This window comes from Radiomyces spectabilis (assembly GCF_025331425.1).
Source record: "Radiomyces spectabilis strain NRRL 2753 chromosome Unknown BYT42scaffold_8, whole genome shotgun sequence".
In the NCBI taxonomy this organism is placed as follows: Eukaryota; Fungi; Mucoromycota; class Mucoromycetes; order Mucorales; family Radiomycetaceae; genus Radiomyces; species Radiomyces spectabilis.
The window spans coordinates 345202-371574 of record NW_026251933.1 but is presented as its reverse complement, the minus strand read 5'-3'; the positions used below and the strand labels follow the sequence as shown (position 1 = coordinate 371574).

Sequence of the window (26373 nt, the reverse complement as noted above, 5' to 3'; positions counted from 1 at the left end):
CGTGAAAATGGAATATCAAGATCAAGACAACAATAATATACCCTTTGCCCCCACCCCGCGTCGATTTCCTTTCTATACTCCGCCATCACAATCATCGCAGCAATCTTCCACGCCGACCCTGTCGCAACCGCCGACGTTGGATCAACTCCACATATCACATCCACCCCGTCAACCTTCGCCTCTGCAACCTACCAACCAACTACAACGACAACAACAGTTATCACCGCAGCCGCAACAACAACAACAACAACAACAACAAGCTTACAATCGAGCACATGTCCCTACCTCGATTGCTTTGCCTGAAAAACCCATGTTCCCAATGAACCAATTTTTGCAGAACCAAGGTTCAACGCCTTCATCAGAGACCACGCCTCCCTCCGCAGCCACTGATATGCTCTCCACTCCGTTTGGATGGAATCAATTATCTCCTTCCGCCGAAACCCCACCAGGTAAGATTGAGCTCCTTTTCTAATTGTGGCATGATTTTGGGAAAATTCATTCGGATCATGCCCCATGTGTAGTTCCTGAAAAGGTCGCCATTCAACGTTTGAAGTCTCCTGTGATGACGGGGTCCAATCATTCGTCGGCGGCCAGCACGCCTTTGGGGGGAGGCAAGCAGCAAAAGAAGACAGCCCACAATGCCATTGAACGACGGTACCGGAACAATATCAACGATCGAATTGCCGAACTTAAGAATGCCGTTCCGGCTTTGCTGTATGCCAAGCTGAAAGATTCGCGAACGGGAAGCAAACGATCACATCGGGCCGCCATGGAGGAGGAAGACGACGATGGCGAAGACGCCGAAGAGTATCTTGACGGTGTGGCGGTCGCGACCAAGTTGAATAAGGCCACCATTTTGCGCAAAGCGATCGAATACATTAATCATTTGAAACGAACGGGTGAACATGCGCGTCGCGAAAACACCGTACTTCAGCAACTTTTGGCCCAAATGCCTCACGGTCAGGAAGTGCTGGCTCGGTACCGTGTGCAGAAATCGCTACGCGAAGAAGAATTGAATAATCAACTCATGAAGGAGCGCGCGCTTCAGAAACAAGAACAAAAGAATCAGAAAGCAGCCCGACGTGGTAAACGGTCACGAACCGGTGGCGACCATGAAGGCGATGATGATTCTTCTTCCGCGGCTTCGGCCGACCCCATCACCCCACCGGGAGGCGTGAGTCATCGGGTGCTTATGGCGGCATTCATGGCCATCAGTTTCTTTTCCAACTCGCCTCTCACGGCCGGTCCCATGAGCGCGAATCAGTACCAGGACCATCGTCACTCGTCGCGTACCGAAAGTCTGGACACGGATCCCATTTCATCCAATTCACCCAACCCTCCGCCTGCACCCATGCCAAGGAACGATGACTTTGTTCACATGATCAATGGCTCTTCCCCCTCATTCTTCGGCTCCCTTTTCCCCATGTCGGATGGATGGTACGTATCTGTAAAATTGGCACACGCAGCACACCGCACGGAAGGAGGGTAAAAACTTAGATGACTGACTTCTTTTTCGATGTGATTCAACAAAATAGGTCAGCGCTACGAACGACGGTATTCATTATTTGCATTATTCAACTCTTCTTCCCCGTGATACGGTATTGGTTTTCATCGGCTTCGTTTAAAGTGAAACGGGTACGAAAACAGCGTCGCTCATTTGTGAATACCTCGGAACGATCCGCGACACGATCGACGGGCAGTATGGCGTCGGTGGGTATGACTCCGGGGGATCAAAAGTGTATGCAAATCTACACAATTCTGGTCAAGGCTTTGGAACGTGAGGGCGACGCTCCGCCTGTAGGAAGTTGGGCCGTCCTAAGTGCTTTGACCAAGGAAGTAGCTCGATTCGTTTCACGCCATTGGTTCGGCTACGAAATTCTCTACGATGACCATGAGTATTCCCCGCAAGAAGAGTGGACACGAGCCTGTAAATGGATCAAGCTTAACGAAGTAACCTGTTTAGGAGGTAACGAAAAAAAAAAGCCATAGCTACAGCCACTGAATGGAAAGCTTACCTTGATTTCCTTTTTTTTTTTTTGGCGCACAGGAAAATTGGATGTGACACGCTGGTCGATGTTGCATATGTGCTTCCAAGTGGTGAATATTGTGGAAATGTTGGATGATGAAGAACATGATTACGCCGATCAAGCTCGCGCACGTGTTTATGCTACGGCGGCCATGCAGATGGCATTGATGATGCCTATCCCGACCGTGGCACAAAAGTTGGCCCAGTATTTCTGGCATCAAGCCATGTATGAAGCCAACTGTGAAGATGACAATTTAATGCGATCGCTCGTCTTTGATTGCCACCAAGATGATGGCGAAGATCGTATGGAAGAAATGCTCAACAGTCGTGCTTGGAAAGAGACGCTCGAAGTGATGCAGCATCAGATGGACAAGTCCGGTTTTGAACAAGGATTATCCCTTTCTTTGACCGCTCCGGTGCTGGTGCCTGTAGCGATATTGTCGACATTCCATCTGTTGGATAATTTGCAGACCCAGTTTGGTCGATTGATCATTTCCATCACGGCCACGCCGCTGAACAGCTCAGCGACGAATGATGCCGATGCCGAATTTAACGAAACTGCATTTGATCAAATTTTTGCCATCACTTCCCCATGTACTTCCACGGCCGGGGGAGTCGAAGAAGACCATCAGCGTTTGGCGCACTGGCTAGCCGCCGTGGGATGCACCATTGAAGCGTTGTGGCGTGGTGATGTGGCTATCGCGGAAGAGCTGGCTTCGACCTTGATGCAAAAGATTCCGAAATCGGTCGTAGCCCGTGATCCCGAAGATAAATCACGAATCAATCAATTGGACGAACTGATCAAGACGTGCATGGTTCATGTCCTTCTCGGTGCGGCGTGGTTGAAGAAACAAGGTCAGGAAATTCGCGGTGTCGATGAACTGTGGAAAGCCGAAGACTTGCGTTTGAAAATCAAGAAAATCCTCGCCCACATCCATAAGCATCGCACGCCTCGACGTGCACCGGTGGAAGATAGTGAAGTCGAATTAGATTTGGAGTCGTCGGTGGTGTCGTTGGCGGAATTCGTGGTGGCCATGATTGGATTGGAAGCGTGGGTGTCGGCGTGGCAGCTGGCGAGAACATTGACGGAGAAAGATGTACGTCAGAATTGGGAACGCGACATTACAGAACAAATCCGTCATTCGACACTGACGTTACGACGAATGATCCGACGTCATTCTTTGGACGGACTACGCACGAACCAAGCGATCGTGGATCGATTGAGTCGATTAGGCAATTTTGTATCGCGGCAATTGGATGAGCTGGACTCGTCCTACGAACGTTCCGATGACAGTGAGGGATTCTTGGATGATGACGACGAACTTCACATTGACACCAGTGAATTCAATAATGATGAATTACTCACTCTGCGGACTGAAAAGGCTCTGGATATCCTTCGTGGCCTGTCCTAAACCCGTTTCCCGCCTCTGTTCCCGGAACACTCTATAAATCACTCCTACACACACATAATTCCATCCCTTTTTTTTCCCTTAACATCGTATCACTTATATTTTCATTGATTTCATTTTTTGTATCTTCATTATTATTTTGGTTTTTTTTTTTTTGAAACTTCTTGCCATTCTTTATTTTTATCAATCACATTCATCCTTTATACATATATTTATACAATATACAGTGATATTTTTTTTTTCGTTGTTCTTTTTGGTCTTTCTTTTTTTAATGTTATTCACGTGCTCTTTGCAGTGTCAAGAGAGAGATAGCAGAGCAAATACGGGTTATCATGGAGCAGTGCGGTGGGTAAATAAATACATTTTTAGATGGGGGAATTTTTTTTTGGATATACACAAGAGCTCAGTTAATGATCATATTGGCTGGATTGGCAATCGTTCAAAAGGGGGGCGAGTCGATGACGTTGATGGAAAGCTTCTGATTTGAGTTCGTTCATGCGATGCCGTAATTCCTGCACTGCGCCTTGCATCCAAAGGAGATCGTGTCCCGGCGCGGCCGAGGTGGTGGTTGGATTGAGATGGTTGGGGTATAGAGAGGAAGGGGGAGAAGCAGCGGTCATACGGTGGAGGTGGTTGGAAATACGATGAACGCGATAGGCCATGATGAGATTGAGAAAGAGCGCCAGCGCCAAGCACAAAAGCACGACATGCGATCGGTCCATGGATCGGATCCGACAAAACAAACCTCTGGTCAACGACAAGACCATCTGAAGCAGATGCCCACCATAACTCTGTTGAGCTAAAACGGTTTGTTCTCCTTGTTCATTCAAAATGGATTTTAATCGTTGATCATTCACGAGTTCCTGCACAATGTCGGTACTACGCAAAACTTGATTCAGTTTGGCATGATGAGCCAGTTGAAAATTGGCGACATCCTTTTCAATCAAAGCTGGGGTCATGACCAAGGGGAAGATCATAACGCACAAAAGAATAATAAGAAATGCTGATTCATTTTTTTTTTAATGCAATTCCACTGGCACTTACAGCTCATGAGTCCGGCCTGCTTGAATTCCGCTTGATAAGTCACTAAAAGCCGAACTTTGGATTTGCCAACGCGCGTGATGCAGGTACGCGTTTTAATGGCAAACACGGCACCCATGGGCATATCCGGTACTTGGGTCGTTGTCACCACACATACGTAGGATGAGATTTTGCAATACTTTCGTTCGTCCTTGAGGTAGCATTTGACGGCTTTGTGAGCTAAACCACGATTCATTAGTTTAAATCCTTCACTTTTTCTATCACTAACTATGGACTTCTTACCGTGACTGACATCGGGCAATTTACTCTTATACGAGCTCATGCGGATACCGTGATACCAATGTCCCATGGACACGTCTAAAAGTAGGATGGAATTGAAATTGGAAAAAGTCGAAAAAAACAACAATAGTTTCTTCCCACGGAAGCATCTCCTTTGATGTGTGGTACCTTGATGTTTTCGTTGTACTTACCTTTGCAGTGTTGAATTTTTTCCAAATAACCTTTAATGAAATCGCTGTCAAACAAGAGTCGATACATCATTTCCACCGTGCCATCGTAACATTCGTCCAAGGCAACATGGGCATAGTGTTCTCCTTTGAGTCTGCACGGACATACTTTAGCTGACCATTTGTTGTTGTTATTGTTGTTGGCATCGTTATTGGTAGCATGATGGTTGGCGCTGATTGTTTTGGATTGAGGCTGTATGGTGTTGGAGATGGGTTTCACAGGATCCGCGTTTTTATCGTTGGTCACTACAGAGCGTTTCACAGGTTGAACCACGGGTTTGGATGGAGGATTGGACACGGGTGGATTAATGTGAATGAGAGGTTCTTGATCGTGCTTGCTGGTATTGACACTGATGGTCGATCCGGTATCGTAAACACTGTCACCGTCGCTGCTCATCATATCCTTGTCGTCGTTCTTGACTGTTTCGTGATATGAATGATCGTCTTTGACTTGTTGATGATGATGATGCATTTTCCATATCTTGATCATTTGATCATAAGCATGATCACGAGATAAGAATGATGCAAATATATGCTAATAATAAAAAAAGAAAATATTATCATCAGTCTCTCATTCTTCTTTTTTGGGTTTTTGCGCGGGAGGCTCTTTGTATGTTTCTTTTTGGCGGGTTGCGCAAAGATCACCACACTTCGACAATAGGAAAATCCCAGGCCCAGAATAGAATAGTGTGCTTACTTTTGCATTGGCCGTGGCGATTTGAATGCCATTGGGTATAATCTTGGCTGTCATTCGTTTTTCGATACTAGTGATTTCCGAAAAAGCAATTACCAACTAAAATAGGATATTCAGAAAACATGGGAAAAACACCCCAATGAACAAAAGATTAGTGAATGGTTCTTTTTTGTCAAGTTTGTCCTTTCCTTTTTTTTTTCTTTGGTTTGGTTGAATGTTCGAAACCCATACTTTACATTGGTAACCCAACCAAAGATATTGGCTTTGAAACACAAGTGATGCTGCGACACGTAAATGTGACCTTGTAATAGAATCTCTTTCTGTAAAGCACATTTGTAATCTATTGGATGGAATTGGGCATGAATGTAAATAACAACAATGAAAAAAAAAGTGTCCCCCAGCCAAAATGGGCAATTGGTGACTTTTTTTAATACCAAGCAAATGCAAAATAAAAGTGGGGGGAACGGGTTTACCTTCAATGAGTGCGTCGTTATCTGGAACGCTTCTGAAAAGCGCGTGAAAGTCGTCGTTGCGTTTGTCATTGGCGAGAGGATAATCGCCACAGAACTTTTGACTAGTGTCTTCCGTGCCAAGGTCCGAGGCGGTGGAGGTTCGACTACTTTTGGTATTCCGTCGGCGACGTCGGAGGGGTAAACTGTGGTGTTTGGGACGAGAGACGACGGTGGTGGGGGAAGTGGTATCGTTGCCCAATGGAACGGGTTCGAAAGAAGAAATGGAAGAGGATCGTTCGCGGGTATATTGGGGAATCGGGGTGGCAGGGGGTGAGTCCAGGGACGATTTACGTGGGGGCATGTCCATGGAGGTATCTGTGTCCGGCGACGGGGTGGAGGATGAACTCGAGCCTTTCTTAGCATGAATGGACGTGGCCGAAAGTCGTTTGAAAAACTTTGGCCTTTGAGGTTTCAAGGTAGAAGAAGGCAAGGTGGCACTTCGTTCTCGATTGGCATGTTCGTTGCCTGAAGGGCGTAAATGGATACTAGGTTGTGAAAAAGATGACAGAATAGGTTCAGTCATTACATCCAACGTGTTTTTTTCTTTTTCAAGGAGCGTTCGAGTTTCAAGGGAGAAAAAAAAAAAGAAAAAGACTACAAGAAAAGCAAAAAGAGAAAGAAAAGGCGGCTTCGGAGAAAGGGGTTCATTTTGTATTTCGAAAAGGCTCAAAAAGCACAATTTAAAAAAATAATCATGGACCTTTTTCCCGATTGAATCTCAGACTATACCTTTTTTAGATTTCTTTTCTTCTTTTTCTGATATCCAAAAATATTTCAAATTTCGTTGATTACCTTTTGCTGCTTTTTCTTTGACCGCGAAAATTACCTTTTGTGCAACTTATGCATATGACAGCTCAGCGTCATAATGAAAAAAGAAACTTCATTGCCAAATGCAATGACACAAGAATTTCTTTTTCTGCAATTCTCTTGGTTCTTCCCTTCCTCTCTCGGCCCGTGAACCGCAGTCTTATTTCATAATGCTTATAACCTCTTCTACAGAATTCATGCACGCTAAACCTTTTTTTTTTTCCTTTGATTGATGTCAACCGGTGGCTCTTGATCACGTGATGATGCTTTTCTTGGTGCCTTGTCAGCCGCTGTATGTCAGCAAGTTTATAAAACATGGAATATCCGTATTGCCGACCGCGCACGGAAAATAAACAGGGCCGTGAACATTTTACAAATGTTGTATCTTTTGCATACCTCTTTAACCTCCGCTTTAACCATCAATGTTACTCAAAACGGCAGTCGGTTAATGTTGCTTGCCAAGCCTATCATTAACTCCATGCATCTCCCAGGCAGCCAATCATAAACAATGTCGCCAGTTCTCACTGTATTTTTAGAAAATTGGGGAAATGAATGTCGTTGAAATTGGGTTGTATTTCTTTTTCCGCGTACTTTTCTGTGGTTCAATGCGTTACATTGAATATGGCGGCCGTATTTTATATATGGCATGGAAGTGTCGCTGAGAGAGTTGAAAGATGGCCCTGAGCCAATGGACTGCACGTGGAAAGCCACTGGGTTTGCACGGCAAGCCAATTGCTATAGTGTAGGGTATTTAAGATACTGCAGCCTTCCAGTGAATGTTTTATCTGTTTGTCCGATGTTGACAGAAAAAGCCAAAAGCGGAACATTATTTCTCATGATAAAAGTTCGGGTTTTTGGACCTGACGATTTGGAAAAAACCGCCAAGTCATTGAAAGATTCGACATTCGAACACCGCACCGCAGAGGTGGATTGACCAGTAAAATGTGTGCCTGAACAAAGCATATTTGCAAAGTTTAAATCCCTGGTGGAGAATGCTCAGCATCTCACTCCTTTTTCCTGATGCCAAGCATATGAAAAGCAGCAAGGCATGTCAAGTTTTACGCTCATGGGCCATCCTGCGGTGGCTCCAAAAACCAGTTTCAAGGATGTTGAGCCGGTCTGTTGCCGGTAATCGATCGATTATTATCAGCGATGACATAGTGCGATATAACATCACGATGGAACCGCCACGGTCATCAAACCAAAGATGCCAGTAACAATTGATAGGGCTGCCCTGAAATAGCTGAAACGAAGTGCAAGACCGCAGTGCATGCAGCTTTAGTAAAAACTGACAAAAATGTGTCAAAGCTGGATTCGAATCGGAGAGCATTTTCATACGCATCGTCTTTGGTCTTTTCAACCACTCGCCTTGCGCATGAGCATGAATCATGCGAAACCGGGTCTCTATCATATCAATGATGTCAGCCACCTGCATAGCGAAAATTACCATCCAATTCCGCATCCGCCACCATCAACTTTCAAACTGGCTCCTATCACTTCATGGCGCAGACGAGATGCATCCAGATTCCTCAGCGTTCATAACCAAATTCAGTGGTGGGAACTTTGCAATGCCTATCATTGCTCCTTGTTGGATTTTGAGTTGCCCTCGCCTTTTTGGCTGCCCAAAGTTTAGTATCAGATCGGTCATCAGGCACGTCCAACCCGGATGTGAATGAATGTCTGCAGCTGATCACCAGTCAAAGAAAAGGGGGAGATTTGCAAAACCAAAAGAAGGACGGCTTCACGTTGTTGCTTCAAACTTATTTTCAGTATCACATAAAATGTTGACATGACAAATAAACAACTATAAAGCCAGGATTTGTTGTTGCATTCCGCGATCTATGGTGTTTAGATTGGAAAGGCATATTTTCTTCTCTTTGTGAATCCGATGACATATCAACGGTCTTTGCTGGAAGCTTTTAGTGGAGATTATCGTACAAATACCATGACAACTGTACTACCCAGACGTCCGGTTTTTGAGACACCCCTTGGTGCATGTTTGTAACATCAATACTCAGCAACCGATTTCTTGACGATGAAGGTTACGCAAACTTTCTTTCCGGTTATTGCTAATACCCGAACCTTGCATACCCCTGGTTCATAGAATGATCCACTTCTTTTTTTTTTAAATATGCCATATGCCCATTTATTATTGTTTCTTCATGGATATAATGCCGGGAAAGAAAGGAACATCGAGACGGTAAAAAAGGAGTGACAGATCCATAGTTAATCAAAGGGGAATAAATGAATCATTGAGAAGTGGTTTGCTTGTTGGATACGCTATTATCTAATGATGACCCTTCCTTTTTTCTCTCTTTTGGTACTGTGAAATTCAAGCTACAGGGTGGTATCGTAACGCGATGCGGTGGTTTGTATGTAACCTCCCTTGGCATCCAGATCCAAAAGATCCAAAAGTTTGTGATAAATAAATTTGTAAGCCCACAAATTGCCACGTAACCGACGGATATCGACAATGTAAAGTCCAGGCAAGTTACGGAATCGGCAAATCTCAATGGCGAAACGAATTTCCTCTCCAGAGTCGACAGTAGGATCGCCGTAAATAGGGCCGTTGCGGGATGAACTGATGGTGAACTCCGACGTATTGGATGAAATGGAAGGACAAGTCGCGGTGGTCGTGGATGCTGACGCAGTGGTCGTGGTTGTGGCAGTAGTAGTAGCAGTGTTGGTGCCGGTGGCAGGATCGGCGGCCGTGAGGTGCGGAGAAGGAATGGTCGGAGTGGTGGGAGTGGAAGGCACCAGGGGAAGCGGGTCGTCTTTAAGCATGGAAGAAGCGTACGACGAACTGTTGGTCAACTGACCCGGATTAGGAAATAGACTGATGGAAGAATCGCGACTGTGATTGAGGCTACTGCTGCTATTGGTCAATGTCTGGCAGATTCCTGCCGTGGTATCCACCGTTTCGTGGCTACGGCGACTAGAGCGGAAAAAAAGACTTCGCAGTTGAAGGCCACTGCTGCTACTAAGTCGATTCAAAGCACTGAGAGAATCACGTCGTTTTGCTTCACCTCCTTCAGATACCCGTCGCTGGATTTGGGCTCGTCGACGCACACATCTGATCTTGCAGTGGCCATCCATTCTCACCTCCAATCCCAAAGCGCGTAATGTGTGAATGACTTCGGCCAGCACCTGCGAAGGAGGACGGCACGTCAACGCCGCGCGATCCACCGCACCGTGGTGAATACGCAATTTCGGTTCCGTGTTTTCGGTCATCAGGTTTCGTCTCACAGCTGATAAGTGATGAATGCTACCGTACCCGGTACGTGGCAACGTCGTCAGTACTTGACCCACCACATCCTTGTTCAACACTTGGTCGGCAAGTGGTTGAGCTGTCAACGAGTTTCCATGGGTCGATTTTTGTTCCTTGGATACCAATCCTATAGAGACCGTGCCGACAAAAGGCACAGAAGAACAGCATACAGTAAGTATCTGGATGTTATGCGTTATCATTGGGCTTCCGCAAATGGGCGCGAGTTACCTGCAGGTGAATGACGTTTGAGCCATTCCATGACTTTTTTACCGGTGTGTGTTTTAGGTTGTTTATCTGTGACTTTCTCGGGACCCCATGAGAATCGGTTGGACTTGGGGACATGAGATTGGATATCGACCATGGGTTCGGTCGCTGATCCTCCCATCGGTCCAGGAACAGAAGCGCGTTGTTTGCGGTGAATGCTTCGACGTACAGCCGCCATGGCTTTCCGACCGCCGGCCATGCCCATGCTTACGAATTTCTTGCCAGAGGCATCTCCGTACGATCGTTGGCCACCCATATCCAAAGGTTCCTCTTCCTGATGATCGATGGATTTCCTAGCGACGGTGGCACCCGCCTCACAAGGATCCGTCAAAGTGACGCCCTGTTTGGGCTCTTCAGGCACAGTTGAATCTTTGGTTTCCTTTTCAGACTTGCCGCGTACACTTTTACGTCGTTGTGTGATAGGTGAAGGATCCGCCGTGGCACTGATGGTGCTTCCTTGCTTGATGTAATCGCGAATGGACCCATACAGATGCGATTTACGCTGCGGTTGAGCCGCGTTGGGCATTTCGCGAATGGGAGTCGATGGGTATCTTCCGCGCACCGTATTGCCAAACTTGGATCGGAACCGAGACGACGTCGAGATCGATGAATCTGTAAACTGGGAACTGGAAATGGACGAATCCAAAGTAAACATGGGCGTACTCGGGACTGGACTGGCTTCCGAGTTCGTTGGTTCATCCTTGTCAAGCTTCGCATCCTGAGCCGGATCGGCGGCTACAGCAGCGGCGGCGATTGATTCGTATCCATGGTGCGACTGTCGTTTATTATTGCTCCATTGGAACAAATGGGATCGTGGCCGAACAGGCACGGGTGTATTGCTGGCGGGGATGTCCAGTTTATTTAAGGGTTTTGAGAAAAGGCTGGTTTGGGCTTTCGTGGCTCGTTCAAACCGTGCTCGTTCGGCAACGGAGGCGCCAAACGAAAGGTTGTGGAAAGCTTGCGTACCGTACATGGTCGCTGGGCGAGCGCGATTGGGCGATCGAACAGGGACTTCCGGGGCCAACGGTTTGACCGGCGGCGGTAGAAGTGACGGCGCGAGTGACCCATGGGCATAGGGATCCCGTTTCGTCATCATGGAGGACGTGGTAAAGGTGGTGGCACTCACGGCTTCACGTTCGAGATCGTCAATACTTCGATGGAACAGGTAGCGGTAAGGTTCCAACCACGGATGATGCATGATGTCTTTGAGGGTACATCGTTTGTTCGGATCTGGCACCAGCATTTTCATCATCAAATCTTTGGCGTGGGAACTGATGTAGGCGGGAAACACGAGACGCGTGGAAAGGATGTATCGATACAGGAGCGTGATATTGTCGCCATCCGGATTGGAGGGATCATCGTCAAAGGGTAGATAACCACACAACATGGCATACAAGATGACACCGCAGGACCAAATATCGACGGCAGAGCCAGCGTAAAGACCGTCATTGACAATCAATTCGGGCGCAGCATAGCAAGGCGATCCACACGACGTGGCCATCAAATCGTTGAAATCCGAAGTAAACTGATTGGCAAATCCGAAATCGGAAACGACAATATTGCGATGCTTATCGAGTAGTAGGTTTTCCTAAACACCTGATCGCATCTCAATCCACAAACTCAATCATGTCCCTGTCTCTCTCCCCTCTCTTCGTGCATCTCTCTTTCAAATGTAGTCAGAATATCAACTTACCAACTTGAGATCCCTATGTACGATATTTTTGCTATGCATGTAGTACACACTGCTAATGAGCTGAGCAAACAATTTGCATGAATCTTTCTCCTTTAGGTATCGATTAGCGAGAATGTACTCAAACAGTTCGCCGCCTAGAGAAAAATATTCATGTCATTACTGGTTGTTTCTTGCCTTTTTTTTTCAAAGAGAAAAGCAAAATGCTTGATTTTGAATAGTTTACCGGAAGCATATTCTAGAATGATACCAATATATTTGTCTGTTTCAATGACATTGAACAGCTTAACTATATATGGATGCTTGAGCGTCTGCATGATCAAGGTCAGTATCATTATACCGTGCTGGATACATGGGGAAGGAACATATCCATAGGGTCGTACCTTTAACACGGCAATTTCTCGTTCCACCTTGTTCAAACGATGACCGGCACCGACATCATTCTTCTTGATCAATTTCACCGCTACCTAGAGTTTTTGATGGTAGATACACACGCATATATCAGACAGGTTGTCTTGCATGAAAACTCCTTTCTTTGTGGTATCCAATGGGGGTTACCTCATGCCCCGTTTCGATATGTTGACCTAGCTTGACTTTGCCAAATTCCCCCTCGCCCAGTGTTTGCAAAAGAATGTAAGGACCGAAACGTTTGTGCTTTCTCTGTGGAACGTGATGGTTGAAACAATGGGAGGCGTGGACGGGCACGGGCGGGGTCGCATCGATGGCGTGAGTGATGGCCGTCATGAGAAAAGAAAAAGAAAGAGCGGTAACGTAAAAATAGGAACGAAGGTAAAAGAGATCTTGATGGTATACGAATGAAAAAACAACAGAAAAATGAAAGACGGGGTCAGTAATAGAATCAATGAATCATGCAAGGAAATCAGAAAACAAAGGTATGAAGAAAGAAAAAAATGAGATAAAAAGAAGAAATAAAAGAAATAAAAAAAGAAGAACAAGGAAGAAGTGCACAAAGTGTAAATCTTTTTTTTTTTGAATACATTAGGCTTTACATGAACCGCTATTGGCACCAGAACAGAGTAAAAAAAAGAAAAACAAGGGGCACGAGGATCGACGTGCACAAGTCAAGCGGCGCCGTAGTGACATTTTCTTTCTTATCCAATGCATCTGTGGAAGTGGAAGTGTGTGTGTTTATTGTGGGCTGTATGCTATACACGTGTAGAGCATTGGGTTCTTCTGTTTTCGTTATGAAGGATCTGTTGTTAATCCCAAAATGTAGAAGGAAAAGCAGGGGACTTAATTTCCAGTGCGTCAAGGGTTCGCTCCTCAATTTTCATTTGGACCTTTTTAGCGTCACCAAAGATCAGAACTTAGCGCTTGATCTCTCTGGCTCGCATTTCAAAGCCGGAACGGTTGCCGGCTTTTTATCAACGTAATGAGGAAGGGAATCCTAGTGCAATCCCTCAAGATTACACCATTTTCAAATCCTTCAAAACGTATATCGATCACCAAAAACGATTCTTATCTTGTTGTTCACTCCTTTCTCATAAAACTTTTGGGCTTCGGTGTTCACAGCCGCCTTTTTGTGCCATTCAGTTCAGGGTCCATGATGATCCCAGCTGCAGTATAATTTTTGTGTCTCCTTGTGGTTGCCGCTGATTAATTGGATAGGCAAACTGTAGGTACGCTCTTTGCGGCAGAGTCAGTTGATCTGCGATCACGGCTATCAACCGTTGGGGGCCATCATAAAAAAAAGACATTCAATAGCCAAAAGATCAATGGGTCAGCTTGTTTTCGGTCATGACATGAACCCCGTTTGGACAGTTTTTCTTTTTTTTTTTTTTTTTTTTTTGGCATGGGCGCTTTATGGAAATAAATAGACTCATGGGAAAGGGTCATCCTTTCCTGGAAATGCGCGCGGGCCATCATGCATGAATTTTCCAAGTCAGTATGGACCACACACACACCCTTTATTGGTCAGCATCAATTTGACCGATGCGTCTCCTTCTGTGCTGTAGTGTCTCCCTTGACTTTTTGCTTATGCTATGCTTTCCTTTTTGTTTTTCGTTTCGCTTGTCCTTTAAACGACTAATCCGCATCGCATATTCTATTATGATTTGGTAAACGGCCAAAATGGTTAATTATAACAAGCGCTGAAAAAAAAGATAACCAATGTATGAAAATTTCATGTGAAAAAATTAGTTGCCAACGGAAAAAAAAGAGGGCGAACAAATTAGAACTCATGCAAAGAGTGAGTGGAATTAGAGGCAATGCCAAAGCATGGCGACAAGTAATGTGTATACCAAAAGGGTTGGTGTCAAATGGGAAGTGACCGAGGCAAATTCGCCAGAGGGACCCTCCATATTGGGTGCGATGGTGGGACAACTCGACAGATCGTTGCGTTTGGGGGCCGCAAGTTGAGCGTAGCCGTCAAAGTCGCATTTGGCGTTTTTGTCGTTGTGGATGTACAAATGGTACAGCCAACTCAATTTATCCTGGGGCGCACAGAAAGAGTAGATACCGTAGGCTCCTTTTTCCATATCGCTGCTGATATCTTTACATGGAATGGTGCCACATAAAGCATCCATCTGCTTGCCTATCGCGTTGGTGCCGTTGGTGGAGCTATCTGTGTTCAACGCTTTATCGGACGTGACACAGCCGAGGTTATCACGCATACACTGGCATGCTTTCTCAGAAGGCGTCGGGGGGAGTTCGAGTGGCGCTTTCCAGTTGTCTGTTTTCGAAGGACAGCTGGACGCTTGGCGCTGTTCATTGAATGCATCCATTTGAACGCCCTTGGGACTGGCTTTGGTCAATGCCGACTTGAGATTGTTGTAATCTTCCAATACTTCGGCGTGTTGCGTATTAGTATCGATTTTCACCAAGCCGTAACGGTTGTTTTCTTGCGTCCATTCATACACTACGCCGCCAGACCAAACATCGGTCATTTGCGAACTGTACAACGCTTCCACTTCAGTGAAAGGACGTGGCGTGACCAAATTGCATCCGTACTCGGTCAAGAACACTGGTTTGCTGTACGATGAAAAATCGCGCGTACGATCGGCATAACCGGATTTTTCAAACGACGAACTGCCACACCACTCGTAAAGATTGACACCAAAAAAGTCGGTCTAACAACCCGATATTTAAATATCTACCCACGCTTGCCTTGAATTATTTGACATTTCTTTTTTACCTGTTCATCTTCGTTGCCGCAATTAAAATAATCCTTGATGGCATCACGGATGAATTCATCGTCATTGCTGGCGTAACCAACGGGAATGTATCGCTTTTTGGTGTGACGAATGTATTGTTTGGTGTCTCTGATGACAGCTTTGACAAAAGCGGAGGCTTCTGTGTTGGTCTTGTCGTTGGTGACTTCGTTTCCTGCAATAAAGGCCAATGTGTTTGGATACCCGGCAAAGGCGTCAATGGTAGCTCGGTAAGCTGAGAATAGTCGTACATCGTATTCGGGCAGTTTACGATTGATGGAGAATTTGGGCGTAGCAATATCGAGAAGCAAGTAAAGGCCAGCATCGGCAAATGCTTTCATGCAAGCATCGTGATTCTTTCTTGGATCCACCTATGTATGCAAATTTATCCTTGGTCAATGCGGGGGACACGAAAACCTGAGATCACTGGTTTCTCTTACCTCGTACACGCGCACCACATTCAAACCCAGTTGCTTCATTAATGGCGCGTCTCTCTGGCAGGCAGCAGCATCGGCCAAAGGATCTACGACAGCATTCTTGCCTGTGCCTTCATTTCTCGGCTGATACGCAACACTATTTAGGTCCGCGAGTCAATGCAATCGGTTGGAAAAGAAAGAAGGATGGTCTCTACTCATTTTTACCCTTTGATGAAAAATTGCTCTTTAGTGTTGGCATCAAACATTTTATGGCCTTTAATGGTAATAGGATTGATAGCCCACGCCGTGGCAAGGCCGCCTAACAGCAACCCAAGCAAGGAAGCGCGCATGGTAAGACGACGATTCAAGAAAAAAAAAAAAAAGAACAAAGAAGAACCGCGATGGAAGTGTTTTGGGCATTTAATATGTACAATACAACCTTGGGCAAAAGGGAAACCATGGAAACCATGAACAGTCACTTAAGGAATGCTCTATCGTAACAACCGACTTTGATCCAGACATTATTTTAAGCCAGCATTCTTTCATGTCAATGTAATTGGATTTTTTTTTTCTGTACTTATTCGCTTCAACATTAAACGATCGAATTTTATTTTCCATTCCATCCAATCATCCGATCATCACTTCTTTTACTCTGCCCAACCCAATGACTGCACCAAATCATCTATGTCATTATGGCTGGCTGGCTGGATGATGTATGGCTGACTGATTACCAGGGACTCAATACGATTGTCGCCAAAAAAAAAAAAAAAAAAATCGTGTATGCATTGGCATGGCGGAGAATGAACGTTTCTGACCTGTTTTTTTCTTCAAAATGCTCACTGTACTTTTCCGGAATAGGTAGATCTTTTCTTGCTATCAGGGAGCAAAGATATTTTTATTTCAATCTAGAATGTACTGGTTTGATTTTTGTTTGTTCCCATGGTTTTCATCACTTTCCGACGTGGGTATTCAATGTTGAGCTGGTGGACCCACATTGACTTGATCGGCGCACGCTAAAGAGAAAAAGGGAAGGCCCGTCGGGTCGTTTCTGTTTCATCTCATTGAATGCAAGATCGTGCCTGAAGAATTTGAATTTTCGCTGTAGGGGACTCGCAGTCCCTCAATTTATTTTAGTGGATTCGCATCAGAAAGAACAACTCCAGCCAAAAGATAAGCGTGGAATGTAAGGGATCAGTTTGCATGCAGTCACTCACAAGATCCGGGTATTTCGAGTTTGATGTCGCGCTTAAACTCTTGCTGTCCAATCGTGCCGGCACGAAATTCAAATTAAAAGTCGTGTTTTTATGATAAGGAACTCTTGTGTCTATTTACGCTCTTCCACCCCCATTCTTTCGTTGATATCATGAAAGAAAGAAAAAACCACTTGCACGTCTTCAATATGGCTTCTCTCAGAATTTTTCTCAGAGCTTTTCAACTGAAACCCATTATCTTACAAAATGCATGCCGTCTTTTTTGCCATTGATGGGTAATCGTTGATGGGGATGGCATCGGTCATAATCTGCTTGTACACATACTTGGCATGGCATCACTTCGAGAGGAAAACAGTGTCTTTTTCGGTTTGAACATCATTTGGTCGAAACCCAAACTGAAGTGTCCACAGGAGGCTTTTCGAGGGCATAAGCAGTGATGAATTTGATTTGAAGCCGATACTGAGGCATGCGCCAGCCTGAGGCTTTGCAGATCGTGCTACTGATCCCGTGATAAGGTTGGGTTATATGGAACAACAGTTCTGTCAATTGGTGACGGGGTCTCTGCTATTATCACATCGAGCCAAAAGTTCTTTCAATGTGCGGTTCTCTTAAAGTTTTGTCGCATCTACTACAGTTCTTTGGATTTTCACTTCTCTTGGGGGTTATTATGTTTGATATTGCTGTTTACATGTTTGTTATATCCGTGGCGCATCCATCGAATGAAGCATTACTTCGCCGAAGTAACTTTCTAGAGGATATACCTGGTGTTCGCAATAAACAAAGAGTCAGCTATCTCCACAAGGCACTGCCGTTTTTGGAGGTGGCTCTGATAGCAGCGGGCTGGTCCGAGCTGGCTCGTGAGACGATTGATAAAGGTGATAGTCCTATTGAAGATAATGATAATAACTGATCGATTTGCGGAGCAAGCTCCTACCAAGCACATGTTTTTATATTTTGATTATCTCAGTGGACAGCAAGCTTAAAGTTGAGAGTGTAGCGCGCACAAGTACACAGCACAGTTGAGGCCCCAGCGACATTGGCCAACAGCTGGGTATGAAATCGGGTTACACTGCATTTGTCATTAGCGTCCTACAATCTAGATGCTGCAACTGACAATTGGCCAGCGCGCACGGGGACGTTTTCCACGGTTTTAGTCCAGATAAGCCGCCAGATATAACATGAGCTATTTTTCAGGGAGGTTACGCGGATGCCCCACCCCATTCCAAGTTTGTTCAGACGTCTTGTGGTTGAAAATGTAGGCTGAAGATGCTCTTGTTCCAGTAAAATTCATGATTATCACAATATAAACGGTGGCCATTCTCAAAGCGGGGTAGGTTACATGCACTCTACCTTGATCACGACGATTTCCCTGGGTGATTAGAAAAAAAGGAAGGCCCCTTTTTTTTGTCACTCATCGTGTTTAACTATCCGAGGAAGGTCTCTTGTAAGAAAAGCTAATCCGTTTCTGGTAAAATATACGACGGAGGGTCTAGTTTTTTTTTCTCTCTTACTGTATGCACATGTCATCATTCGAACCGCGCAATAATAGGTCTGCAAACTTTAGCCAGTCAAAGAATTACACTGATGTTGAGCGAGTATATCCAAAGAAAAAACGATTCAATATCGTCTCCCACAAGGTTTATAGGTAAGGTATCGACTGGTCAAGGGCGGTGGTCTGCCGTTGAACTTTATAAAACCTTGTGCCAGGACAGTTATTGATCAAGTGAACGGTTACTGAACTGCCGATGATACCATGAATCATCGTGCGTTTCAATAGATCGTCGTTCAAACTGGACTGGAACTCTATTTATAAAGAAAGAAATTCATTGGGTTCAAGGGATATCCTCATTTGAGATACTAGTTGTATGCGATGGCCAGCCTGGATAATGATACGGTATTTTGAGTGCTTCGTGGATCGGAAGATGACGATGTGGAAAGCAATATCTCTCATTGTGCAACATGAGCATTACAGCCAAGAGAAATTGAGTTGTGAACTTACCACGCTGCGTGTATAAAAAATTGTTACATAGTCCCCCCTTTCTATATTTGTGAAATCTCTGTGGAGACGGGTGCCAAATTCTTCGGGTGGGCGCTCGACTGAACTTGCTCCATTTTTTTTTTCTGTACTTGTTCATACGATACCGTATCGTATCATACAATGTCTCATTGGAGTGTGGTAGAAGTGATCCATCCATCCACCTTGTATGTCATTTGACTTTTTTGATGATGATGATGATGATTTGGATGGACTTATCTAAAAAGAAGGGCGCATTATCGTCACTGCGTTCTCGCGGAAAAAGCAAAATTCGGTTGAAATCTTTTTTGGAACCAGCGCATAAGGAGGGGGGCTATGCTGCGGATGACAGGCACCCGGACCGTGAAATGACGTTTTTACTTCTTTATACAGCTACTATGTATGCTTACCATCGCCAAGTTGTTGGTGCCCTTAAAAAAAAGATAACAGACGATAATCTAAAAACAGCAACCACTTTCCAACTGAAAGCATGTGAACCTGGATCGGAAATTGAAAAAAAGGCTTTTTGTACAGGAACCGTGATGGCATTGAATCCCTCTCTAAAAAAAGTAAGTTGCGGCATATTCATCGCCCCATTTCCCGCACCGAACCCAACCGGATAAGTTGGCAGTTACCCGCGCAAAAACAAGAAAAAAAAAAGACGAAATAAAAACATCCCAAAAGTAAGGAGAGAACCTGCTCCTTTCATCGATCGATTTGACAAGCTGAGGTTATTTTCATTTTCTTGATGCTCATTTTTACCATGAACTATTGACAATTGACATAAATTTTAAAAAACGGTGAATCATCGTTAATGACCTTGTTAATTGCTCCCATGCACGGTTCTTCTTTTTTTTTTCCCGCTATAATGATGAATGATGATCATACTCACGAACACAAGCACGTACAGACACTTGTAATTATCCTTTAAATGTTTGGACCATGACGTTTCTGCTACCTAAAAAGGGAAGGAAGCGCAGAATCCAGTGATAAAGACCTGACGCTAGTCCAATTTCGGATTTATTCCCCCTCGATCCTGTTATCTATTTGATCAATGGGAGAGGGGGATCAGAAAGCGGTGCAAGGCAAAGAAAGAAAGAAAAAAAAAAGTTGGTCTATTTGAGGTAATCGAATAAACATATTCAAATAAAATGATGTGTTGGTGCAGTTCATAATCATCATTCAATGCCCAAAAACTTTGAGGCTATTGGCCAATGAGAAGCAATGGGGACAAGAAAAAAATAAGAATGATAGGAGATCACTTAATTAGGTAAGCGTATTCTTCATCGGTCCTCGAACGATGTGTGATCGTATATAAACCGCCTGCACAATCATCCCACTTGAACCATTATCCGTCCCGTTCACCCAAAACCAAAAAGAAAAAAAAGAAAAGAAAAAAGAGGAACATCGCCTTGGGAACCCATCGATATCTACTCCCTTTTTCATTGTATCTATTATCGTTATTTGTATAACAAGAAACAACAAAAGTACCCTCACTAGTCTCTGAAATCTGACAATCATGGTTATCTATCGCAATATTCACAACACTCATCGACCTACCAAGTCGTCACTGACCCTGGTGATCAAAGTCGGGACTTCATCCATTTGTGACGAGAAAACACATTATCCGTTGCTGGGCAATCTGTCTCGCATCGTCGAAACCATCCTGCAACTGAAAAACATGGGTCACCGCGTGGTGCTTGTTACCAGTGCCGCCGTAGGGACAGGGCTCCGACGCTTGAATATGAACGAAAAGCCAAAGAAGCTTTCGGGAATTCAGGTAAAGCATGTGAGCATCTTTTGTCCAACAGAGTCCAACGGTTCCCCTCGCGATATTAACCAAGAGATTTTTTTTGTGGATAAATTAGGCTATTGCTGCTGTGGGTCAAGGCCGGCTTATGAGCATGTATGATGATTTGTTTGGTCAATTCAACCAGCCCGTGGCTCAAATCTTGTTAACTCGCAATGACTTGGCCGACGTATGTATCATTGACATTTTCCTTTGTTTGGGATATATCTTGTATTGACATTTCCCCCCCGTCTTTGTAGCGTTCGCAGTATCTGAATGCGGTCAATTGTCTGGAACAACTGCTCGATATGAGTGTGGTGCCCATTGTGAACGAAAATGATACCATTTCAGTTTCGGTAAGTTGTTCGGTTCGCTTGCGGGAAATGCAATGCAATGCCATTTTGTTGTCCTTCCCCCCCCCAACACACACACACCCGCCCGCGGCTCAACCCCACAATTAACTAAACGAATGAGTTATTTTTTTCGGTTGTATAGGAAATCAAATTCGGTGATAATGATACATTATCTGCCATCACGGCCGGCATGGTGAAAGCTGATTATTTGTTCTTGATGACTGACGTGGATTGTTTATACACGGATAATCCTCGTACGAACCCGAAGGCCAGGCCAGTATTAGAATGCGATGATATTGAAGCATTAAGAGAAGAGATCACCGTGACATCGCCCGGATCTTCCCTCGGCACGGGCGGGATGGTGACTAAACTGGTTGCGGCCGATCTAGCCACAGCGGCCGGGGTAACGACGGTGATTACACGCGGCGCGACCCCCGAAAACATTATACCCATCATTGCTGCCGATGATAATCAAAAGGTGCCTCTCCATACCCGATTTGTGGCCAAACCTCAACCGCTCATTGACCGCAAATGGTGGATTCTTCACGGGTTACACACCGCTGGGACAGTGGTGATTGATGCCGATGTCGCTGGAGCCATTGCCAATGGTGCGACCCGACAGGGAGCCAGTGGTGCTTCACTGTATGCACATTCGGTCAAACGAGTCGAAGGTCATTTTGTCGAACATCAGGCGGTAAGGCTCGTTGTGCAGCATACAACGGCCGATGATGTGACGGATTTTATCACCGTGGCCAAAGGCATCGTCAACTATTCAAGTGCAGAAATTGTCCGCATCATGCGTGCACAACAAAATGATATCGTGGATTCCCTCGGCTATGGTGATGCTGACTGCATCATCCATCGAGATAATATGGCCATCTCCATCTAATTTTTTTTTGTCTTTGCTTTTTATCTGTATGTCTCTTTTGTGTATTAACCCTTTTATTCTTCCCTTCCTGCACACACACACACACACACACACACCTTTTCCATCCCCTTATTTATCATCACCATCTCTCTCTTTTTTTTCATTGTCTCTTTTTCTCGCTACTTTTTGCTCTCCATCATTTATTCCTCTCTTCCTATTATAAAAATAAGTCGCTTTACCATTCTTCAGATGATCATGACTTTTCTGTCAGTTCATTCACTGTCATCAAGTTAATCGCCATGTTGACGATTCGTCGTCCAAAATCCTGATGGCTATAAATAATAGGACAGTGTATTACATTTTTTTATACAATTTTTAGTTGTTTTATTGCCCGTGAAAAATATAGAAAAATAGAAATAGAGTTGATAAATTCGAATAAAGCCTGCTTTGATTCTATGTAGTGGACTCATACCAGAGCAAAAGGCCGCAGTGAAAGTCGGTCCACTCCATGTCATGATCGGATTCCGATTTAGGGTCCCAGCTCATGGGTCTCCACAATGTGACACTGGTGGTGGTGGATGGTGAGTGCGTGACCTTGTCAACGGTGTCCGGAGTAATTTCTTCAGTGTGCAGCGCATCGAGACAAGTGTCAAACCATTGCTGCTCCAGTACGTCGTCCTTGTGTGACACTTCGGAGCCGTCATCAAGCTCGCTGGGATGGGTATCTTGCTGCCGCAGCATATTGCTAATCAGTACGTATTTTCGAATGGGAACATCGGTGCGTGTCTGACTATATTCCGCCAATTTAACAAGTGATAAATAATGAATATTTTCGGTCATGCTGGTCACCGGCAGTGAAGAGGACAGCGTATCATCATGATGATTCGGGTTATCATGGGCAAAAAGTGATGGCGAGCTCACAGGATCGTCAACTGAAGTATGCCTGAGGACCGGTGACTCAGCGGAAGACGAGGAGCAAGTAGTGGGAGAAGAAGAAGTACAATCAAGGGTGGAGGAGGCAGAAGAAGAGAAGAAAGAAGACAAGGAAGAATCGACCATCGTGTAATTTTGAAAGAAAAAAGGAGTGCTTTATAATTACTGTGGAGGTCTATCTTCTCATTTTTGAGAGGACCTGTCTTTTGCTTGAAAAATTGCCCACGATGGCGTAGACAAAAAAATAGAAGACACGCTACTGCGAACACACGGGGGGGGGATGGAAAAAAAAAGATGGAAAACCCAAAAAAAAGGAATCCACTTGAATTATATGACGTAAAGGAGCCACTCAGAAATGCCCTTTCCATCCCACAACCTTCGGAAATCTAGATGCTCACCTTTATTTTTTGCTCTTGTTATTTTTTTTTCCTATTTGTTTACTTGGCTTGCATGAATTCACCAATCGCCGCGTGTGGTATGATCGCTGTCCAAAATCAAGTTAATTACCTTTTGCCTGTCATCTTTTGGTTTCAAACCAGACCGTGATAGTCTCCCGTCAGTCAGTGAGCATGAAATCCAACTGATAGGAAGATAAACATAAAAAACACGGTCTTCATTCAAGACTAAGAATACAATGCAAATCATCGCTTGGGATACTGTATGCAATTGCCTAGCAACAACAAGAGGGGACAGAGCCACATTCCATCTATCATGGGACCGGTTCTGCCGCAGTTGATATTTTGTCTCCGAGGGAGTCTCCCCTACTTGTTCATTTCGTTCCCGATCCTGTGCACCCCGAAGACCGTCCAACCATGCCAAAAAAATCGAAGAAAAAGAAAAGCCAAGACTCTCTCTCTCATCAAGTCAAATCAAGTACATAGGAAGAATACCCGCGATATCATCGCCGTACGGATACTACGCGTGCAAGGGGAGCCTACAATTCCCAACCGAGTTTGAACAGTTCACATCATAACGCCCATCTGTCAATCCAAAAGAAAAAAAAAAGGAAAAAGAGTATATTTGTGTTTCGCCATTTGTTTATCGTCTCTATCACAATTCGTAAAAAAAAAAAAAAGAGAAAAAAAAGTTATCATCATGGGAATCCGGGTGGCAAACAGATCTATTGGAATGCAGTATCCCATTTCTCGGCCATGGCCGCTGTGCTGCCGCTGACAAACCCGGTACCTTCCGGTCGCATATCGACAATATCCTTGGATTTAGCTTTGGCTTCGCAGACGTAGCATTTCTTGGACTTTTTCACAAACATATCAATACAGTGGTTGCAAATGACATGGCCGCAGTTGCGTAACACTTAAAAAAAAAAAGGTTCCCAATAAAAAACAAGACAATGTGTGAGTCGCATGCATTCAATCAATTTGGATTAATTATTTGTTTTCCTTTTTGTTTTTTTTTTACCTGAGAATTTGATTGAGTTTGACAGTGATTTTAAGCATGCGGGGCACACAAGCTTATCTTTATTGCCTTCCTCGGCCTGGAATTTCACCTCAATCAACGATTTTAGACTACCGAAACCAACAGCGTGAGTGGGGATGACAAAAAAAAAGTCGAGAAAGGTCCAATGATGCTTTTACCTCACAGGATGAGCTTCTTTCGCAGCGTGACACATGGCTTGTGTCTGTATCGGTTTGATTTCGTCCTTGTATTGTTTTTGTGCTTCCGGTGTCATGGAAGGCTATAACATGATTTTCCCGAATAAATAAAACAAACCAAACCAATCTATGCGACCTGTTCATCTCGTGACTTACCAACCAAAAGCTGGATAACTTGGATTTGTTCATTTTGGCTTTTTCTTCCTCCAATCGCTGCCAAGCTTTACTGATATCTTGATCGGCAATACTTCGAAGCTCTTCTTCCGTCAATTCAAATTTACGTTTGGTGCCTGCGGTGGAAACGGATTCGCCGCTGCGTACTAATCACCATGTTCACCATGTGTTATTACCGAACATAAGGGTTTCCTGTCGTTGGCTGTGGGGTTCCAATCTTACCTGACACTGCGGATTCCTTGTCACTCTTGACGGGCGATGACGCCGATGATGCGGTTGGCGCATTGGTTTGGCCGATGGCTTTACGTGGGCCCAGCATACTGTTCTGTGTCTTTTCGAATTCTTCCAAAAGGGCGATTTTCGCTTCCTCTTCCTCTTTGGCCTTTTTTTCGTCTAGATTCAGCAATTTCTGTTCCAACAGTTTCTGTTCTCGTTTGATCGCTTGTTTCTGAGTTAAAATCGACTCGTACATGCACTCTCGGCATGCTAAATGTCCGTGAGAACAGGCCACTGGATCTCTGGCCGTTTGTAAACATAAGAAGCAAGCATTATATTCTCTAAATGAATCCCGTCCGATGCGTTGCTGGATTCAAAACGTAAAAATGTCAGCGGGACGTGGGGGAAGAATACTCGGATTTTGTGTGTCATCTTACTCGTTTGGTTCCGTAATCGAGTGCTTTCGTTTCATGATATGTAAATACACTTGAAGCGGTGTTATTCTTGGAATGGCGAGGCATGGTGGCTAAATCGTCAAGTCGTCGTTTTTTGGCTAACAAATAAAAGAAGCAACAGCCAGCCCAAGGCAAAAAGGTCGTCCTACAAGTTGCACCGGATTTTGACCGCAAAATAGTCACTCGAATTTTCATTTGCCGATTTTACGATTTCCCATTCTGTGGTGTTCGCACAGTGCAGTTTAATGAAATGGCCATGATATGGCGATTACGAAACAGTGAAGTAGTTTGCTAGGTACGACATGGTAATATCTTAGCAGATACCTTTTAAAACAATATAAATACTTATTCACCAAACAGCATTGCATGAATCCATAAAAGCTGACACCTACAATTTTTATTATAGTTGCATTATTCGACTTTGAATGGCGTCAACCAACGAGCACTCGAGACAAAACGATTACATCAACAAGAAGAGCAGAAGAAGATTGAAGGCCAAGGATGACAAGATTACCATTCCTATGAGAGAGCCGATTATATGTATACTCTCAGAAAGAGACAAAAATGCGCGTTAGCAATGCCGCCAAGTTCTTGGGTCTATCCCGGTCGACGGTTGATAACATCAGAGGCAATCTCGTTAAAACTACTAACGTTGTTCCTAAGACCAAAGGTGGAAGGCGACCAGAATGCGTCGAGATTACCGAAGACCAATCAAAGTTTCTTGTCGACCTTTGGATGACGATTGCGCCATAACGCTTGGTGTAATGAAGGAAAAGCTGTGTGAAAGATTTTCAGATATCCGCGAGAAGGGCATCTCGTACAGCGATGTCTATCGCCACATTGTCCAGAAATATTGGCTTTATTCTGAAGAAAACTAAGCCAGTGGAAGAAAATGCCACAATCCCCGCGTTATTGAAGCAAGAAAACAGTTTGTGCAGTCGCTTCAA

General features: G+C 44.6%; 8 protein-coding genes across 8 annotated transcripts; 2 read left to right on the top strand and 6 right to left on the bottom strand.

Annotated features, from left to right (window-relative positions):
- Nucleotides 1-562: 562 nt before the first annotated feature.
- On the top strand, nucleotides 563-3438 carry BYT42DRAFT_498784 (helix-loop-helix DNA-binding domain-containing protein; the record flags this gene model as incomplete). Its single annotated transcript, XM_051564585.1, has 3 exons — nucleotides 563-1437; nucleotides 1536-1966; nucleotides 2048-3438. The coding sequence occupies 3 exons, from the start codon at nucleotides 563-565 to the stop codon at nucleotides 3436-3438; spliced, it is 2697 nt and encodes an 898-aa protein (XP_051422154.1).
- A 404-nt stretch (nucleotides 3439-3842) lies between these two features.
- BYT42DRAFT_614815 (uncharacterized protein) lies at nucleotides 3843-6711 on the bottom strand (the record flags this gene model as incomplete). The annotated part of the gene is made up of 7 exons (XM_051571894.1): nucleotides 3843-4384; nucleotides 4480-4695; nucleotides 4759-4833; nucleotides 4947-5517; nucleotides 5680-5775; nucleotides 5913-6016; nucleotides 6150-6711. 7 exons carry the CDS (start codon nucleotides 6709-6711, stop codon nucleotides 3843-3845), a joined length of 2166 nt encoding a protein of 721 aa, XP_051422153.1.
- A 2696-nt stretch (nucleotides 6712-9407) lies between these two features.
- On the bottom strand, nucleotides 9408-10202 carry BYT42DRAFT_472945 (uncharacterized protein; the record flags this gene model as incomplete). Its single annotated transcript, XM_051563580.1, has 2 exons — nucleotides 9408-9587; nucleotides 10035-10202. Coding segments are annotated over 2 exons (348 nt in total), but the record flags the coding sequence as incomplete, so codon positions are not given.
- A 1505-nt stretch (nucleotides 10203-11707) lies between these two features.
- On the bottom strand, nucleotides 11708-12961 carry BYT42DRAFT_498811 (kinase-like domain-containing protein; the record flags this gene model as incomplete). The annotated part of the gene is made up of 5 exons (XM_051564588.1): nucleotides 11708-12115; nucleotides 12221-12354; nucleotides 12444-12528; nucleotides 12601-12684; nucleotides 12776-12961. Coding segments are annotated over 5 exons (897 nt in total), but the record flags the coding sequence as incomplete, so codon positions are not given.
- Nucleotides 12962-14135: 1174 nt separating this feature from the next.
- Nucleotides 14136-16199, bottom strand: BYT42DRAFT_516733 (Glucanosyltransferase-domain-containing protein). The gene is made up of 4 exons (XM_051565218.1): nucleotides 16029-16199; nucleotides 15828-15960; nucleotides 15372-15758; nucleotides 14136-15306 (listed from the first exon to the last, which is right to left on the bottom strand). The coding sequence occupies exons 1-4, from the start codon at nucleotides 16151-16153 to the stop codon at nucleotides 14437-14439; spliced, it is 1515 nt and encodes a 504-aa protein (XP_051422150.1). The 5' UTR covers nucleotides 16154-16199; the 3' UTR covers nucleotides 14136-14436.
- Nucleotides 16200-20375: 4176 nt separating this feature from the next.
- Nucleotides 20376-22396, top strand: BYT42DRAFT_645693 (glutamate 5-kinase). The gene is made up of 4 exons (XM_051572661.1): nucleotides 20376-20808; nucleotides 20897-21007; nucleotides 21078-21173; nucleotides 21313-22396. The coding sequence occupies exons 1-4, from the start codon at nucleotides 20548-20550 to the stop codon at nucleotides 22057-22059; spliced, it is 1215 nt and encodes a 404-aa protein (XP_051422149.1). The 5' UTR covers nucleotides 20376-20547; the 3' UTR covers nucleotides 22060-22396.
- Nucleotides 22397-22656: 260 nt separating this feature from the next.
- Nucleotides 22657-22878, bottom strand: BYT42DRAFT_469884 (uncharacterized protein; the record flags this gene model as incomplete). Its single annotated transcript, XM_051563553.1, has 1 exon — nucleotides 22657-22878. A coding segment is annotated over one exon (222 nt), but the record flags the coding sequence as incomplete, so codon positions are not given.
- Nucleotides 22879-24091: 1213 nt separating this feature from the next.
- BYT42DRAFT_614809 (uncharacterized protein) lies at nucleotides 24092-25492 on the bottom strand (the record flags this gene model as incomplete). Its single annotated transcript, XM_051571893.1, has 6 exons — nucleotides 24092-24282; nucleotides 24388-24494; nucleotides 24564-24664; nucleotides 24738-24901; nucleotides 24978-25338; nucleotides 25409-25492. 6 exons carry the CDS (start codon nucleotides 25490-25492, stop codon nucleotides 24092-24094), a joined length of 1008 nt encoding a protein of 335 aa, XP_051422147.1.
- Between the last annotated feature and the right edge of the window lie 881 nt (nucleotides 25493-26373).